Consider the following 17,656-nt stretch of genomic DNA (forward strand, 5'->3'; position numbering starts at 1 on the left):
AAAGATTTCCTCATGTGTTGAGGAGACGTGACACTAGAGGAAAGGTGACATAATAATAATAACAATAATTCAATCAAACTTGGAATTTAATTTTAATGCAAATTTAGATGTGGTGTTATATAATTGAATACACATGTAAAATTATTTTACACCAACAGTACATTATAATTAAATTCATCAAACTTGTTAAATCATTTAACGTTCTTAAATATCATTTCACATTAAAATAACTATGCCTACACATATCAATTCACATTAAAAAATAACTATGCCTACACGCGAGTCTTTACCAATTTATATGTAGTTCTTCGTTCTCTTCATGCAAAAATTTATTCATCACAGAATTATCCACAATAAATACTGCGGAAGCATGCTTGTGCGTTGCATAGCTTAATCTAATAATCTCATGTCAAATTAGCTTGTTGCCCAAGTCGGATAAAGTATTTAGTCACCGGAACTTAAAACACTTGCAGCATTAGACTGGCAATTCGTTATACGAAGCAACGTTAATTTGATACATACTCAGTTTGACCAAGGCAAGAATAGCAATGATCTCAGACTTCAATTAGATAATTACAAATAGTTTTCTTATTAGAATGACAAATGCAAATGGCTTATTCATCAGCCAAATAAACAGTAAAAAACCGAAAATATAAATAGTCCTCTTGAGGACAAAGCGGGTGCAGTCACCAATCTAGATCGGGATTCAATCATCAGTAACCTACAAAACAGAACATCATCATAACAACAATGTCAGAAATCTATGCAACTAAATTGAAGATTCTTTAGGGGAAAATGGCTGTTATTCCAACCACAATTGAATTGGGGAATTTTCTAAAGCATACCACATTCCACCACGACATTCAAACAAACAAAATGTTCTAATGCAATGTGTAGAAGAATAATCATTCAATTAAAAAGATAGAAACTTCACTCACTATGGCAGTTTCCCAGAACGAAAAATTGCAAATTTGGACATCAAGGAGTACGAGTAATCAATCCCATTCTCCTTCAAGAACTCCTCCAGAACCCGCTTAGCCTCATCAGGATCAGCACTCTCGCATTCAATCTCGTAAAGAGTCCCAAAATCAAAGCTTGTCTCATCCACCTCCAATTTCAAACCTTTCCACTCATAAACGCTTCTAATGTTCCTGAAACCCCCCAAACCCACGAATCCTTTCTCCCCCTTCACCCCAAACTCATTCCTCACCCTTTCCAAAACCCTAGATTCCACCACCCCAAGCTTCCCAGGCTCCGCGACACAATCAAGACCAACCCTAGGGTTAAGATCTTCCTCGTCTTCCTCCACACGGCTCACGCCGTCGACCAAAACAGCCTTCGCCTTGAGCGAAACGACGCAACGCTCGTCGTCGTTGTAGAACCGGAGGCGGAGCACCGCACGCTTTGACGAGAGCTCCGAATCGGCGCCGTCGAAGAAGAGATTGCGCTGACGGTGGGTTGCGGCATGGAAGGGCGCGAGCAAGGCGATGACTCTTCGGTGCGAGTCGGCGTTGGGGAGGCGAAGCTTCACTTCGACTTCCATTGGAGAATGGAGCTGTGAGAGAGAGTGGATGGTGAGGGAGGAGGGGAATTTAAGGAGAAAGGCCGATGCGATGCGATTTGGAAGAGGGATCTTGGGCGCGATCGAACTGACGAAGGAGAGCGGCGGTAGCGGTGGCGCCAGTTGTGGTGGCAGTGGCGATGCGGCGGCGAGCTTCCTCGAGTTCTTCCTTGTCTTCGATTTTGACTTCGATATTAGTTGGCTTTCTTCTCAGCATTTTTGTTGAGAGAGTGAGAGTGAGACTCAGATTGAGAATCAGAGAGAGAATGTCGCATTTGCACGAATTTGAAATCCGCTTAACCCTACGATCCATCATCCACCACTTTTGGTTCGGGTCTGACCCGCTTTCTTAAAAAAATCGACCATTTGGATTACGTGGAAGCATGCCATTCGCTGTGACGGTATCAATTTGAATCGCAAAACCCTAACGGGATGGTCTAGGGTTTACGTTTTCACACCCAAACTGAAATTTCTTGACCACTCCCCAGCCAGTGTAGTTGTAGAGTAGAATGGAGGTGGCTGTGGTTCGGAGTCTCGCCTTCAATGACGAGAAGACCTTTTCGGTGCCGTCTTTTGTGGAGGCCATGGTGGTCGACTCTCTCCTTGCTGTTGCTGCTGCTGCCAAATCTCTCGCTTACCTTCTCATTGCGGTATTCCCTTAGCAATTGTTCTTTTTGTTAGTGTGATTCTTACTTGCTGTGCGTGCTTTGAGCTATTAATGGTGTGTTTTTGTTCTTGCTGGATCTGTTATGCTGTTTTTATTCATCAGTATTGGTACCATTGCATACCTTAGCTTCAAGAGGATATTTTTCCTCTTTTGTCTGGGATTGAAATCTGTGCTTCTCTGTTTTATGTGGCTATAATGGTTTATTCTCTGCAAACTCTTTCTTGAGTTTCAACTTTCAACATTTCAGCTTTGCTTGGTGATATGCATATATCATCAAACTGCAATTATATAAGCTTAGAGGATAATTGTGCCTGCATATGTTTCTACATGATTTGTGTATGTTATGGGGTTTGTTAACAAATTATTGTTCATTATTGAATTGAGTAAAGTTTCTTTTTTTTTTTTCTTTTTGGCGTTCCAGTCTCGATCTCTTCCTAAAGATGTCAATAATCCTGTGTCACCAATGGATGGAAGGTAACAATGAAGTTAACTTTATTACTTGGTGTTCTAGTTGTTTTGAGTTCAAAGATCAAATTATCCTGATTTTACTTGATAAATTCTTGGTTAGGTTTCCTCTAGATCAGTTGTTGTACAGGGCAAACCATGCTTCTGAAGAAAACAAGGACACCAGTGAAACAGAGGACGATGAGGATGATGAAGATGGCGAGGACGGAAACGATGATGATGATGATGCAGACGACGAGGACTTTTCTGGCGAAGAAGGTGAGGAAGATGGAGACCCTGATGATGATCATGAGGCCAACGGTGCAGGGGGTAGTGATGACAATGATGAGGATGACGAGGATGACGATGATGGCGAAGATGATGGAGAAGACGGGGAAGATGAAGAGGACGAGGACGATGAAGATGATGAGGAGACCCCGCAGCCACCTTCAAAGAAGAGGAAGTGAGAAATTATATTGTTGCCTTGTATCTTTCCTTTCTGCCATTGTAACCGATTTCTAGTTTCTAGTCAAGTTTAGTTCTTAGAGATTTACCACCCTGCTCATGTCACTCCATCATTCCCATGTCTAATATCGTGTTTTATAAACATCATGATTAATATATGTCATTGTTTTTAGTATTACTGCTGCTTCTTGTGTCCTGTCATCGTCTTTAATGTACCTGTTTATCCAAGTTTGAAGGTAATCAGAGTCATCTTTATCGTTAAAGTTTTCTGCTTCTCAATGACTCGTCTTAAAATTTGTTTTCTTTCTAAACAAATTTATCACTTGCCATTAAACTAAGGGAATTTATCAATGTTTTAATTCACAGATTTTATATGAGAAGACTAATCTTTTACTATTTTCTGAACAGTGATAAGTGAAATTGTCATCATCAAATTCTAATAGCCGGTTGTCTTTAGCTAAAAAAAAGATTAAGGGTTTATCCTAAAATGAAGAATTTGGAGTTATGCATATTTCATTCATGATGGTATATCTCTTCATTTTGACTGGATTTTTTCATAGTCAAGTTGACAGCAGATGATAACATCAGAATTGAATAATTTGTTTATGCATTCCATCATTTTCAATCTCATTGGTATAAGCATGTGCATGTGTGTAGCTCATTACTGGTTGTTTTGCCATTAAAGAACTATAGAGTTGGGACTCACATGTTACAATGAAAAAGCACATTCCAGATTCCACTGTAATATGCATATTTAAAAAGCGAACAATCCACTGATTTGCCAGCATATTAACCGGCCTTCGATGGTTTCCTTCTGTCACCACATTGTAATGCAACAAATTCACCAAAAAATAAAAATAAAAAGACTACTCATCATAGTTTGGAACGCCGTTAAATCCTTAAAAATGTTTTAGACTTTAGAGTCTCTCTGCTCTCTATCTTAGTAATTTGAACAAGCATAAGGAACATGCATGTGTCAGGCAAGGATAGTAAATGTTATTGCAGCATTTTGCCTTCATGTTAATGGACAAGATCCTAATAATTAGGATCATAAAAGTGCATAACAACATGTAAGGTAATAACTATAAATTTTTACTCTCAAGCTACCTCCTTGTAATGTTTCTCTTTTTAACTATAATTTTTTATTTTTTATTTTTGTTTCTTAGTGACCATTTTTGTTGGACCTATTGAGAGACAAATCAAAAATATATATCAAAGCCCACATTGTCCTCCAAATCCAATTAAGCTTCAATTTATCATAATTTGTTTAACAGTTTAACCAAATTATGGATGCTATACATCCATCAATAATTGAGTTTATAACTACAACCAATCTCTGTTTGTTCTTTCGTTACATTTGGATTATGATATAAAAACTTTAGATAACAACTAACAAGCATCAACATATGTTATAGGAAGGTTGAATATGAATATATGATTCATTCCCTTTTTCTTATGGTATACTTTAGCTTCTACATTAACTTGTAAACTCCTATTTTATTCTTTGGTACATTGGTTCGTTTGTAAGTTAATAAATACAAATTTAAGCCACTGCGGTTGCATAAATGATGCTACATTCAACATTCAATTCTAGAAAATGATGAACCTATATTACCAATGAGGGCAATGACATTTGTTTTGAACTCACAAGTCACAAGTTTTTCCTTCTAAGTCAAGATTTTGATACAAAAAATAAAAGGCTGTTATAAGAAAATTTAAAGTGGCTAACTCCTCGGTTTCCCCAAGGTATCCTAGTTTGGTCAAAAGGTTAAAAAAAAAGAAGAAGCTAATTCTAGGGAAAATAAAACCATGGGTCTCTCTAAAAAGGGTATTATGGATTAATATATGTTCCATATACCATACTATATATTAAATTTATTTTATTGACATATATTAATATTTTTGTAGTAGGTGACATGCCAGCTTAAGAAGGAAATTATAATGGAATCAAAATTTTCAGTAGTAGCTTTCAATGTTAGCTTTGAGTAAACCAAAACAACACCTAACAATGAGACCTCCTTATCTAACCTATGAAAAAAATAAATAAAAATAAAACATTATTGTTTCATTTGATTATTGATTGTTTAGGTCTTGTTCCCATTCACCCCTAATCCAAAAGTGCCAAGATCCGAGGATGAGGGATCGCTTTAAAAATTGAAAACAATGCAGTTGGCAACACCCAATATGGACCCAACTAAGTCCCTCCATCAATAATCCTATCTATCTATATAGATTTTTATTTTTTGGTCCATAAGATAAGGATTGGATGATTAATATGGAGATAGATAGGGATTGTGCTTAGGTCCACAATAAGGATTCTTTTTTGCCTTTGTAGTAGATCAACAAATTAAAGTTATTAAGAGATATCAAACTTATGGTAATGGAGTAGATATAACAGCAAATTTGGCATTTATAATTTAGAGAGAATTAAGTTACTTCTTATTGAATAAAGTAGAACGCTTATTGGATTATATAATTCTACCTAATTAAATGTATCTATGAACTTATTCGGCAAAACAACAATTAGGTTATACATTATTTTATCTTTTTTCCATGCATAATTGCTTATAATAATAGAAGTTGATCTTTGTTACTCTTATATGTTAGGGTTGAAAAGGAGTTGTTAGATACGTTTGAGGAGTTCAATTTTATTTATTTATTTACTTATTTATTTTGTGTTCCTCTCTCCCTCTAGAAGTCTATTTCACAATCATAGACAATAATGTCACTATGTCAACAGGCTAACTAAAACAAAATAATTTACTAATATATATCATATATACAATTTATTTTTTCAGGAATATAATTTCTAAATGTGGTCAAATTAGTCATTTGACATATTTTAAATTTGCATTGAAAATGAACATGCAACCACCAAACATTATTACATTGCATGAACTGTACATTACATTACATTCGGAACAAATCTAAAACAATAAATATATCAAATCCTTAATACCAACACTAACAATAAAAAGAAAAATTAGTACCATCAATGCATGCCCACCAAGTTAAGCCTTCCTGGCTTAAATCATGTCCAGTCCAAATCATACTATTTATTACCAGCAAATAACAACAAAGCATGAATCCAAATTAGTTATGATTTATTTATATTTTGAATGATCAAAAAACGAATCTACTTATTATATTTTTTTGCATGTATGACTTTTTATTCTCTCTGAAACTTTTTACTTTATTTGGAACGTATTAGTATTTGGTATGTATTTTTGCTATTAACTCTTTTTATGTAGAAACTCAGATACAGTCCAGTTAACTTTATATGAAATTGATAGTTGAAAGTCGTTAAATGATTTGACGTGTTTGACTAAATTGTCATCTAACAGTTCTCGACTATTAATTTCATATGAAATTAGCTGTACTCGAATTTTTAAACATGCTAAAAGCCTATTTCAATAGTGACATACACTTTTCATTCTCCCCTTGTAATAGAGATTGTGTATTATGATTATTTTCTTAAACAAGAAAAACGTATAAAGTAAGTATTAAAAAATTGTAATGTACTGATGATTAGAGTTGGAAAACCGTGTTTGAAGACTGTGATAAGATGCAAGTGGTCAAGTTGTTTTCTTTTTGTTGAAAAAGGGTGAAACCATATTTGTCCACTTTACCCATTTTTGTACTTTCCCCACAGAAATTCAGACCATGCTCCCTTACCCCACCACCAACAAATGCGATCAAGAATGCTATATATTATTTTTTTGTATAATTTTTTTTATATAATTATTTTAATTAAAAGTGACTAATAAAAAATGACAACAAATAAAAAATTTACTATTAAAAAAAATACATGAGAAGATGTAATAAAAAAAATTTAATTTTGATATACTAATAATATAAAATTACATCTATCATTTTGAATAATCATTCATACTATTCATAAAAATAGTAATTATTTTTTATGATATGACATTACGTGATTGAATACTAGTATAAAATTGCAAATTCAATAAAAAATAGTGTAAACATCATTTCTCAATATTAACATTTGCAAATACAATATGGAAAACAAAATTAAAATGTTAACTATACAAACAATTTTTTTCCCTTCCAAATATAGTAGTATGTTCTTAAATAAGTAAATCTTATCTTATCTATATCTATATATCTATAATCTATATATGTTTCTTTACAATAAGGAGTGATTCAACTTTCATGACCTCATTTCAATATGCATTTATTTCACAGTAGAAATAACAATTTTTTCATAAATTTTGTTTATATGAAACACTGTCCTCAATACTATTTTTTTGAAAAATACGTAGAAACAAATCAATCAATTTTAATTGGTTCTTACAAAAATAAAAACATTTTTTCAATAATAATATTAGTAATAAGTAATAAGTACTAAATAACTGTTCTTTTCCAATGATTTAATTGTAATAATGAGTAAGAAGAAAGAACAAGCCCTTCAAAACCGAACCCTGCAGAATGGCAGATAAAGCGGCATCTTAACTCTTACGTTTATAAGTACCAAACCTCTGTGTCTTGTTCTTTGCAATGCACACATCCAATAAGGTGCCTTTCAACTTGCCATTTCTTCACAAAAGGAAAAGTTTTTTCTATGTTGTCATTCAACTATAACATAACAACTCTCTTACAACCACTGTTGTCTCTGTTGTTTTTGTCTTTCTCTTTGTAGCCTGCAAAACACTGCATCTACTCTTCACCCTCTATGGCCTCTTGAAAGAACCAGAGAGATCTTTTGAGTTTGGATTGTTCAGGAAAATGGGTTCTTTGATTATAAGGCTTGTGGGTCTGTTCTACTTGGTGGTGAGTTTGTTGAGCTTCATTGGAGTGAATGCTATGCATGGAAGGGAAAGTAGTGGATATGAAGCAGTGAAAGGGATAATTTTGATACATGGGAAATCTCACATTGGAAGAATTGATGATGATTTTGTCTGTGCAACTCTTGATTGGTGGCCTCCTCAGAAATGTGACTATGGAACATGTAGCTGGGGTCATGCTTCTCTTCTCAACCTGGTATTCTTTCTTTCTTTCTTTCTTTCTTTGTACTGTGCTATTTGAATCTGTCTAATTATTATTCTTTTTTCCGCTTAAATTTTTCACTGCTGCAAATTATTCCAACATAATGATAACTAAAGATTGTTTCTGCTGCTGTGTTATACTTTTTTTCTTGAGCTCTGAATATCATTCTGTGATGATATTCCTTTTTCCCATTTATGGAATGATGCTGTAGTGACCTCTCAGACTAACATTCATACATTTAGAATCTGTATGTAGTAGCATAAAGGTGAGAGAGGAATTTACACCTTTTAATTTTCATTTCTTGCAGGACCTCAACAACAAAATATTGTTAAATGCAGTAAAAGGTAAGAAAGAATAGACATCTCTATAATATTCACAAGAAGTTACCTCTTTTTTCTTTTATTATTATGGGGACCACCTTTTTCCTGGGAGCTTATTAAGGAAATCATTACTTCCGAATATTCTGCAGCATTTTCACCATTGAAGATTAGGTTAGGTGGCACCTTGCAAGATAAGGTCATATATGGGACTGAAGATAGTCCAAAACCATGTACTCCTTTTGTTAACAGCTCCTCTGAGATATTTGGATTCACTGAAGGATGCTTACCAATGCATAGATGGGATGAGCTGAACAGCTTTTTCCAAAAAGCAGGGTAAAAATTAGTTCTCCCTTTAACTTGTTTCCTTCTCTCTTATCTTTTTTAGCACTAAACAAGAATTATCTTGTTAGTAACAAGTTTAACATTAATGATAGGTATATTTCAGGGCTAAGGTTATCTTTGGATTGAATGCTCTTGCTGGAAGAACATTACAATCTGGTTCTGCAGTTGGACCATGGAACTCTTCCAATGCCGAATCTTTTATCCGTTACACTGTAAGAAAGAATTACAGCATTGCTGGTTGGGAATTTGGTAAGTGTATGCTCCCTCATTACATATATGCCAAAGTAGCAAGCATCATTTAGTTTCTAACACAAACATTGCAAGTCTTTCAAGTTCTTTTTGCGAAACAAAAATAACATGTCTCCCTCGATAGAATTAATTGTTTAAATGAATTCCTTCTTGCTTGTGCAGGCAATGAATTGTGCGGGAGTGGAGTTGGAACAAGTGTTTCTGCAGATCAATATGCTTCTGATATTGCTGCATTAAGAAACATAATTCATGATGTATATAGAGGGATTAGGCATAAGCCACTGGTCATTGCTCCCGGTGGCTTCTATGATGCAAACTGGTTCCAGGAATTTGTAAACAAATCTGGTAAATCTGTTGATGTGGTATCTCACCACATATATAACCTTGGAGCAGGTATCATCCACCAAAAAGGAATACTAATGTTATAATATTTGACCAATGTTTATGAATTTTGGTTATAACAAAAGCTACTACTTTATTTTACATACAGGAGTTGATGAGCACCTAATTGAAAGAATTCTTGATCCATCATATCTTGATGGAGTGGCTAGCACATTCAGTGGCCTCAAAAACATACTTCAAAATTCAGCAACCAAAGCAAAAGCATGGGTTGGTGAGGCAGGAGGGGCTTACAACAGTGGCCACCATCTTGTGTCTGATGCATTTGTCTACAGCTTCTGGTTAGTTTAACTAACTCACCTTGGTTTTTTATTTTATTTTAATTTTTTTTTTGTCATTGGAGATTCTACAAGCATTTACTCTAATGTTAATACATCATAACACAGGTATTTGGATCAGCTTGGAATGTCAGCTGTTTATGACACCAGAACATACTGCAGACAGAGTTTGGTTGGAGGAAACTATGGTTTACTAAACACTTCTACTTTTGTGCCAAATCCAGATTATTATAGGTACCAAATATTAAATTTCATGGTTGAAGGATGAGCAGCATATTGTTGTGGACTATCTCATTTTAGCTTTCAAGTGTTATTATCATCAGAAAAATATTGTGTGCTCATTGTACAAACTCGCACATACCTTTCTACCATTGGTTGAGGGTGTAGACTTATCATATGCAGATCACACATTCTATCCAATGGTGAAAAGATGTGTTTTGTTTCCATATATAAAATAAAAATGAGTACAAATTATACATCCCTTCTTTGTGAGCTGATATATCCAACTTGTGTTCTGACATATATAGATGTTTACTTCATTAATTGCTTGCCACTTCATTAAGGAAACCCATTAATGAGAGCTTTTAATAAGGGGTCCCATATGAGATAGCTTAACAATGTTATTTTCTACATAAAGACAAGATCATTTGACGGTGATGTGGTTATAATTATATGCCTCTTTCTTCTATGCAGTGCTCTTCTTTGGCACAGACTTATGGGAGTACGTGTCCTTGCAACTTCCTTCTATGGGACAAAGAAGATAAGAGCTTATGCACACTGTGCAAAGCAATCTGTGAGTAAAATTCTCAGTATGATTATATGATAAACTTAGGAGATTATAGTAATGATAGAAACTGATTGATACCATTGTAACAAACAGAAAGGAATCACAATACTATTGCTGAATCTGGACAACAGCACCAGTGTTCATGCAAAAGTGGACTTCACATACTCAAAGACAGGTGCAACTGCCAGAGAAGAATACCATTTAACTGCACAGGATAGGGACTTACATAGCCAAACCACATTACTAAATGGAAAAGTTCTAACTGTCTCAGCAGCAGGGGATATTCCTCCTTTGAATCCTCTATATGTAAATCCATCAATGCCAATCATAGTTGGTCCTCTCTCTCTAGTATTTGCACATATACCAGATGTTGATATCCCAGCATGTTCTTAGATCATTGGCTCTATGTGAAACCAAGAATTGGTTTTACATGGTGGGTGGAAAAAAATAAAATACATGGAAATATAGATATTAAGTATTCAATTTCTTGATTATATACTACTTGGCCATTCTTTTTGGGGTCAAACACTGGGATTTTTTTATGGCTTTGTTTGTATCCCAATGCTTTATTGTGACAGTATCTAAAGTTTATAAATTGAATGCGGATTTGTACATCTCTCATGACCAGCTAACATCACAATTAATAATGATACATAAGTGGTCCAAAACGAAATAAAGAAAAGTAAGAAACTATTGCATTGTAAGTTTGGTGAGATGTCAGTGACTTAAAATGTTGAAACTATCCAAATGGTCACAAGAATGACCAGTTTTATGGTTGAAACTTGAAATCAAAGGAACAAAACACCACAAGCAGGTAGGACAATTATAACAGATACTTGACTTTGCAATATTACAACAAAGTCAACAATTTCAGTTTGGCAGCATATCTGTAAAAAAAGATACAACTGCCATAGCAAGTTACAGCGAAAAGAATTTACATACTGTAATACCTATGCTAATGTTTCCTTTCTATTTGACTAAAATGATATTTTTATAGAAAGATCGGATATACAGTCTCTGTCAAAATCTGCCTAGCTTTGAAGTTTACCTAAATTTCTTGGTTGTGTTCAAAATAATCAATGATTGGAACATGTATCAGTTCTCCTCGGAAAAACTCTGAGGCTTACTGCTGGCGAACGCCAACCATATGAAGGTGCCGGTCAAATAGAAGAAGATTGACGGCACAAATAGTGATATCTACATGGTTTAGATATGAAATATAAATTAAAATACAAAATGATATACACATCATACAATGTAAAAGCAACCAATATTAATAGCAACTTACACTCCATGAATGAGTTGAATCGAGAAGATAACCCGTGAGCGCTACGCCTACAATTCCAGGTATTGCCCCAACAGTATTAGTTATACCCTGAGGATACATAAAGGATTATGATTTAGTATAGGAGTAAATGTCATTTTCAACCTAGTACTAGATAACTTAAAGAAATAGTTTTCTTTGGGAAAATTGGTTACTCAGGAAAATTAGGATTGGAGTTTCAATGATACAGAGTTACTTTGTGTCCCTCTTCTTATTTGATGGGAAAATTTGTGCTTCCTTCTTTGAGAATTTTTTCGAAAAAGCTATTTATATTTCAATGACTCAAAAATACTGACATATAAGCAGAAGCTATAGAATGAAATTACGGTATTGTAATGGCATTAATCTTATATTGAGTCATATAAGAGTTTTAAGTGTAAGCCAACCTACCAAAAGTATACTTGCATATTCGGGTGACATATCTTGATGGGTACAATAAAGTCCTGGGGAAGCACATAAATAGGAAGATAGTAAGGTAAAGAAAAGTACTTGACTGAATTATATATTTTGTACAAAATCAGATAAGGTTTAATTTCAGGACCATCTAATACCTGACAGGGCAAAACTTGAGAGGGCTAAACCACCCGTGAGAATGCTCACAATCTCCCAAGGAGGTAACCCTAGATCCAGCGAGGAAAGAGTCATGCAGATTGCAGGGGACAAAAATGCAATTGATTGGCAGATCTTTCGAACCTATTTTTTTTATTTTAAGAAATCCAAACAGCAAAGGAATCAAGAATATGAGGTCAAGGTAGTTATGCTGCTAAAACAATTTTTAAGTCGTCATCAAAAGGTCCATAATTTAACGTTATGTTGCCAACTCATGCACTGTATGAACATATCCTACAAGGTGAAGTTGTGTCATTACGTGTGTTGTGCCTATCCAATTTCGATCTAAAACTAAAAAGTGAATTAATGGTGTTCCAATGACTCTCCTACCGTAGTGGTTTCAACTCCTCTTGCAATCAAGTTGTCGGCTAATTGTGCAGCAATATTAGTCGCAAACACTGAAGCCAATGGTGGAAGAATAGACACCTGAAATGATTAAGAACTCACAATCATTAATATGTAAGGCTGCGTTTGTTTTCAGAGACAAGATACTGAGACACAAAATCGTGTTTGATAGAGGAGACATGGACAGAGACAATGTGTCCATAGACACTAAATTAGTGTATTTTGTGTCCATCCTGACAGGAAGGATACAGAGATACTAACAAGGAACACAACTTATTTTTTATTTTTTCTTTCATTATTCTTGTTAATTTTTCATAATTATATTTTTTATTATATTTTCGTCTCAAATTTTTTAAATGAAAAAAATGAGAATAAATTGGATTTTCATAATTTGTTCTAGTTTATCACTAAATAAAATACAAGAATACAAAATTTTGTGTCTCTATCCTTTATGTCTTATCTTGTCCTGTTCTCAGAAACAAACGCAGCCTAAGTGATTTGAGCCTCTTTCCTCCCAAAAGAATACCGGGAAAGTGTTTTAAACATGAGTGCAATTCAAAAGTAATTAAAGACAATGAAAAGAAAATATCAGAAAAAGTTGCTTTCATTTCATATTTCAAGTTTACAACTACATAAAGTTTTCATGCTCATGACAAACCTAAACTCCTACAGTAATGTGCCAATTTCATATTTACAGAGTGCAAAATGCTTCTCATAATATTGTTAGCAAATCAAAATTAAACTATTCTAATTACCATGCAAAAATAGCAATTTGTCATGCACAAGGGTCAATACATTTTGAAGTTTATATTCTCTTTGAAAAACGGCTGTTTCACATGCTATCTGTCGAAGTCAGATGTGAAGAATGAAGTGTGTTTTTCTTCATCGAGGCATGAAGAACTGGGTTAGCTAAAGTGAAAAGACGAAATAGAAAAGCCAGTCTTACCCATGCTGCTTCTGTCAGATTCAAGTTCAGCTCCTCACTGCATAGCAAATAGATGGAAGAATTAGATTCTCCATTGGGTCAAACCTGTAAATAATTCTGAAACTAAAAAATATGGCCAAATGGCTGTCAGTGATTATCGATCTCTGGTCAGCAATAAGCAATGCATAAAAACACTGTACATGAAAGAAAAAAGTTGTTAAAGTGTTAACCAATTCCCTCGTCACCTGGATTGCAATGAAGAAAAGCAAAAAGTAGCAACAAGTGGATAATTGGATTTAGATCCTCTAAATTTTAGATTTCACTTGAGAGGATAAAGTGTGATCTCTCATCATTTATTTCATAAGTGGGACCAAGAGAAAATATGAGAAAAAAAACATTCAAGGATGAGAGATCATACTTTACCATCTAAAGTGAAAATCCAAAATTTATAGGATCCAAATTCTAATTAAATTATCAAAGGGTACCTAAAATATGTTGGGAGCCATGATAGACAGGTGTAGTGACCCCAGCTACCACAGAAGTGAGCATATATCATTGCCCATACAGCAGGGCTTCGGAAAAAGGACTTCCAAGGCACATCCTGCATTTGAGAAACAAGACATGAAACAGAGGTCCATTCCAAAACTACATTACAGCGCAGACACATCACAACTCGTCTGTCACATTCTCTCTCACACACACATCCTCAGCAGTTACAATTAGGGCCTGTTATACTTGGTGCAAACTCCTATGATATTCCACTCAAGAATAAGGATCTAACCCAATGCTGCAGTGTCTGAAGTTAGAAATTAGATATTTTAAGAGGAGGAAATAAAAGAAGATGCTAGAAGGGTAACATGATGCAAAACAACATGAGATCCAGCAATTAGTTCTTAAAAAAAATTAAATATTAGAATATCATAATCCCAGCCAAAGAGAACTGGCAAGTCACTCCTCCCTTCAAGAAGATAAAGTAGAAGCTCTGAAATTGTCATCAAGTATTGAACATACCTTCAAAGAGCTGTTCAATTCCTTTAGAGAACTTTTCCATGATTGTGTCATGGTACCTTGGACGCCTGTGACTGAGACAATTGAAGGCAAAAGAAGTGACAATAACCCATTAAACCATAAGGCTCAAAATAATAAATCAAAAGTAAAAGGGGTAAAAAGCAATGAAAGGTATCACATGAAGAAAAAAAAAAACAAAAAACCACAGGTGCTCACATGAAAGAGATCCAGCATTTAACTGCGCCTCACCTCCGTCAAGAACTTGAAATCCCAAAAACCTTCAAATAACAAGTCAACAAAACAAGCCATGATTTTAATTAAATTTGCAGCTCAAGAAACTTGTTGGAAGAACTTCACTACTTTGAAACAAGCCATGATTCAGTTATTTCTACTTACCACGCAACCCCCAAAAAACCAAATAAATAGAACACTGATTCCCAACCAAGACTTTGGATAAGGGGTGGAGCCAAAAGAAGCCTGACAGATAGTACAATGTCAAAATTGAAGGTAGAGAATGAAATAAAACAGAAAACATCAGAATCCTGAGATATGCATACCCCATAACACTTCCAACACTCAAGCCACCAAACACAAATGCCACTGCACGTGAGCGCTCTTCCAATGGTATTGACCTGCACATGGCTTCCATTCAAAAGGGTAAGCCTTAGAATCAAATGCAGATACAAAGCATATGTTTAACCAAATAAATAGTTGGCTAAGGCAGTAACCATCTATTTCACTTAGAAGTTGGATTTTGACAGCTGCTCCAAACAATTGTTCTTAATGTTCTGCATCTTTATTTAAGTTTGAATTATTATCCTCAACAAGAGAATTTACAAACAAAAAGGGTGAAAATCAACATGATCACTCTAGAAGTCATTAGGAGATCAATAATAAATAAATAAAAATCAAAATATAAAAGAAAAATACATATAAACAGAAAACATCTATTTGAACCAAATTTATATATAATATCTGGATATTTACATGCCTGGCAATAAGATCAGTAGCAGCAGATGGTGAAACACCTTCACCAATCCCAACCTGGATATACAATGGAAAGGAACTGCTTAAGACAGTTGGTAAGAGTGCTGAATACAAACCAAGATGTAATTAAAATAGACGTTACTACACATGCACACTAAATACACTTCAGGTACGGCAGATAGAAAATCCAGTGTAAAGATAAATACAATAAAGCCATGAAACTATGTGAGACAAATCAAGGATTTACGCACATAATTGACATTAAGTAAGAAATTAGATGCATTGTGGCAAGCCAGCAACAACAACTAAGCCTTGTCCCACTAAGTGAAGTCAGCTACATGGATCGTATATCCATAAAGTATGTGTTAGGAAGTACAAGGTACAGGAAAAAGTAAAGAAAATTACTGACCAAAATCCTTGACAATAGTAAGCCAGGCATATATCCAGCAACAAGAGGAACAAAAGCTGTAGCCACTGACCATACCAGTACTCCAACCTCAAGAACTTTTCTGAAAATATAACAAGGAAACTTCATAAGCCCAAAATCCAAACTAAAACCTTTAGTGTCAACTGTAAATGAGATAATTGTCCGATCATTATCCATCTCTATAAATCTTCAACATTTGATTTACTGAGCCGATTCTCATAAAAAACCAGTTACAGATGGAGCTAATTGTCAACAATGAATCAAAGAATTATATGAAAATGATTTAATTAAGAATATAGTAGGATACAAAGAACTTTAGATATCTCGGTTTGATCATGCCTCTAATAAAAGTATCCTTAAAATTGATGTTGCCTCAGGTAACTAACCTGCCACCAAATGTCTTGGCTAGCCAACCCCCCGGCAATTGACTCAATGCATAACCCCAGAAGAATGAGGACTGAACCAACCCAGCCATGGATGAGTTCCACCCAAATTGATGCGACATTGGAATTATGGCAATGCTCAAGTTCACCTGGCCGTGCCAAAAACAAATGCTTATCATGGATGCAACTCTTATAAAGGATTCTTTTGATTAAAGATTATTAACTATGGCATGTTCATGGAAGCAATTACAAAATTCAGGAACTTGATAAGAAAATAAAGGAAAAGAACTACACCTATGAATATGAACTATGATCAAGTAGCTAACTTTGGTAAAAGTAGAGTAAGAACCTTATCCATGTTACAGATAACAAAGGCGAGGGAAGTGGTGCCGATGAGCTTGTATCTCTGAGGAATATTCTTCCAAGGTGGCCAAATTCCAACGATTTTGGAGACATCCTCGGAAGCCGAAACAGGAGGAGCTTGCTGTTCCTGTTGTCGTCGTGCAACGTTGTCAACTCGAAGGCCATTGAGAACCTTGGATTTGGAGCTGGATGATGATGATGATGATGCTACTGCTACTCTGGGCCTGGGCCGGAGCCTGAGAGTGGGGCTTGAAGGTGAGGGGTAGAATTGGAAGCGCAGAAGATGATGAGAGGTTCTGGTGATTGGAAGTGGAAGGAAGCAGGTTGAGGTATGTGGTCTGAGCGTGAATTTCTCCATTTTTGGTTTCGTGGGAGTGAGAGTAACACAGAAACCATGTATTGTGACTTGCGAGTTGGAGAAGGAGAACTGAACATCAGCTTGCCACCAAGGACCTTGCTTGTGGCTCACATCCAAGGATCACACCAAGTATTCAAGTAACCAATTTCTTGGAACATGTTCATTTAATCATTTTTTTTCTTCTAATTAGTCTCACTTTTAAAATGAGCTCTTCAATTACTGAATTATATTAAAAATTAATTATCAAAATTCGACTTAACAAATACAAAGCGTGCTGTATATAAACCATATTATTATGACTTATTAATGTAATTTTTTTTTTTATTAAAGATTGGGAGAAATTATTTATACAAATGTACAAAAATTAATTTTTTATTATTATTTAATAAAAATATTTTGATTATTATC

The 17,656-nt window shown here is 34.8% G+C and overlaps 4 protein-coding genes across 6 annotated transcripts; 2 read left to right on the plus strand and 2 right to left on the minus strand.

The window, feature by feature from the left end:
* Positions 1 to 491: 491 nt before the first annotated feature.
* On the minus strand, positions 492 to 1,848 carry LOC107461483 (triphosphate tunnel metalloenzyme 3). 2 transcript variants are annotated; one of them, XM_016079989.3, is made up of 2 exons: positions 939 to 1,845; positions 492 to 721 (listed from the first exon to the last, which is right to left on the minus strand). In XM_016079989.3, coding segments are annotated over exons 1-2 (606 nt in total). In that variant the 5' UTR covers positions 1,544 to 1,845; the 3' UTR covers positions 492 to 720. The 2 variants fall into 2 exon arrangements, with proteins under 2 accessions (XP_015935475.1, XP_015935484.1); XM_016079998.3 differs by lacking the exon at positions 492 to 721 and having other exon boundaries at positions 938 to 1,848.
* Positions 1,849 to 1,994: 146 nt separating this feature from the next.
* LOC107461504 (uncharacterized) lies at positions 1,995 to 3,315 on the plus strand. Its single transcript, XM_016080023.2, has 3 exons — positions 1,995 to 2,211; positions 2,650 to 2,702; positions 2,797 to 3,315. Exons 1-3 carry the CDS (start codon positions 2,071 to 2,073, stop codon positions 3,137 to 3,139), a joined length of 537 nt encoding a protein of 178 aa, XP_015935509.1. The 5' UTR covers positions 1,995 to 2,070; the 3' UTR covers positions 3,140 to 3,315.
* Positions 3,316 to 7,512: 4,197 nt separating this feature from the next.
* On the plus strand, positions 7,513 to 11,114 carry LOC107461469 (heparanase-like protein 3). The gene is made up of 10 exons (XM_016079970.3): positions 7,513 to 7,673; positions 7,798 to 8,138; positions 8,452 to 8,488; positions 8,614 to 8,797; positions 8,910 to 9,055; positions 9,218 to 9,448; positions 9,546 to 9,735; positions 9,841 to 9,966; positions 10,426 to 10,525; positions 10,613 to 11,114. The coding sequence occupies exons 2-10, from the start codon at positions 7,884 to 7,886 to the stop codon at positions 10,910 to 10,912; spliced, it is 1,569 nt and encodes a 522-aa protein (XP_015935456.1). The 5' UTR covers positions 7,513 to 7,673; positions 7,798 to 7,883; the 3' UTR covers positions 10,913 to 11,114.
* A 130-nt stretch (positions 11,115 to 11,244) lies between these two features.
* LOC107461456 (probable anion transporter 6, chloroplastic) lies at positions 11,245 to 17,403 on the minus strand. Of its 2 annotated transcripts, XM_016079949.3 has the most exons (15): positions 16,877 to 17,402; positions 16,531 to 16,676; positions 16,127 to 16,226; positions 15,722 to 15,774; positions 15,288 to 15,362; positions 15,127 to 15,207; positions 14,947 to 15,008; positions 14,734 to 14,804; positions 14,208 to 14,323; positions 13,744 to 13,780; positions 12,783 to 12,878; positions 12,395 to 12,536; positions 12,234 to 12,286; positions 11,808 to 11,894; positions 11,245 to 11,716 (listed from the first exon to the last, which is right to left on the minus strand). In XM_016079949.3, the coding sequence occupies exons 1-15, from the start codon at positions 17,246 to 17,248 to the stop codon at positions 11,615 to 11,617; spliced, it is 1,593 nt and encodes a 530-aa protein (XP_015935435.1). In that variant the 5' UTR covers positions 17,249 to 17,402; the 3' UTR covers positions 11,245 to 11,614. The 2 variants fall into 2 exon arrangements, 1 of the variants encoding a protein (XP_015935435.1); XR_002364175.2 differs by lacking the exon at positions 11,245 to 11,716 and having other exon boundaries at positions 12,395 to 12,463; positions 16,877 to 17,403.
* Between the last annotated feature and the right edge of the window lie 253 nt (positions 17,404 to 17,656).

This window comes from Arachis duranensis, chromosome 1, assembly GCF_000817695.3.
Source record: "Arachis duranensis cultivar V14167 chromosome 1, aradu.V14167.gnm2.J7QH, whole genome shotgun sequence".
Classification (NCBI taxonomy): Eukaryota; Viridiplantae; Streptophyta; class Magnoliopsida; order Fabales; family Fabaceae; genus Arachis; species Arachis duranensis.

Coding starts and splice junctions, on each gene's coding strand:
- LOC107461483 (XM_016079989.3), bottom strand. CDS start 1,543: ATGGAAGTCGAAGTGAAGCTTCGCCTCCCCAACGCCGACTCGCACCGA.
- LOC107461504 (XM_016080023.2), top strand. CDS start 2,071: ATGGAGGTGGCTGTGGTTCGGAGTCTCGCCTTCAATGACGAGAAGACC. Junction 2,212..2,649: donor TCGCTTACCTTCTCATTGCG/GTATTCCCTTAG, acceptor TTGGCGTTCCAG/TCTCGATCTCTTCCTAAAGA. Junction 2,703..2,796: donor GTGTCACCAATGGATGGAAG/GTAACAATGAAG, acceptor ATTCTTGGTTAG/GTTTCCTCTAGATCAGTTGT.
- LOC107461469 (XM_016079970.3), top strand. CDS start 7,884: ATGGGTTCTTTGATTATAAGGCTTGTGGGTCTGTTCTACTTGGTGGTG. Junction 9,449..9,545: donor CATATATAACCTTGGAGCAG/GTATCATCCACC, acceptor TTTTACATACAG/GAGTTGATGAGCACCTAATT. Junction 9,736..9,840: donor GCATTTGTCTACAGCTTCTG/GTTAGTTTAACT, acceptor ATCATAACACAG/GTATTTGGATCAGCTTGGAA.
- LOC107461456 (XM_016079949.3), bottom strand. CDS start 17,248: ATGGAGAAATTCACGCTCAGACCACATACCTCAACCTGCTTCCTTCCA. Junction 12,287..12,394: donor CTCAAGTTTTGCCCTGTCAG/GTATTAGATGGT, acceptor GTGCTTCCCCAG/GACTTTATTGTACCCATCAA. Junction 11,717..11,807: donor ATTCAACTCATTCATGGAGT/GTAAGTTGCTAT, acceptor TAAACCATGTAG/ATATCACTATTTGTGCCGTC.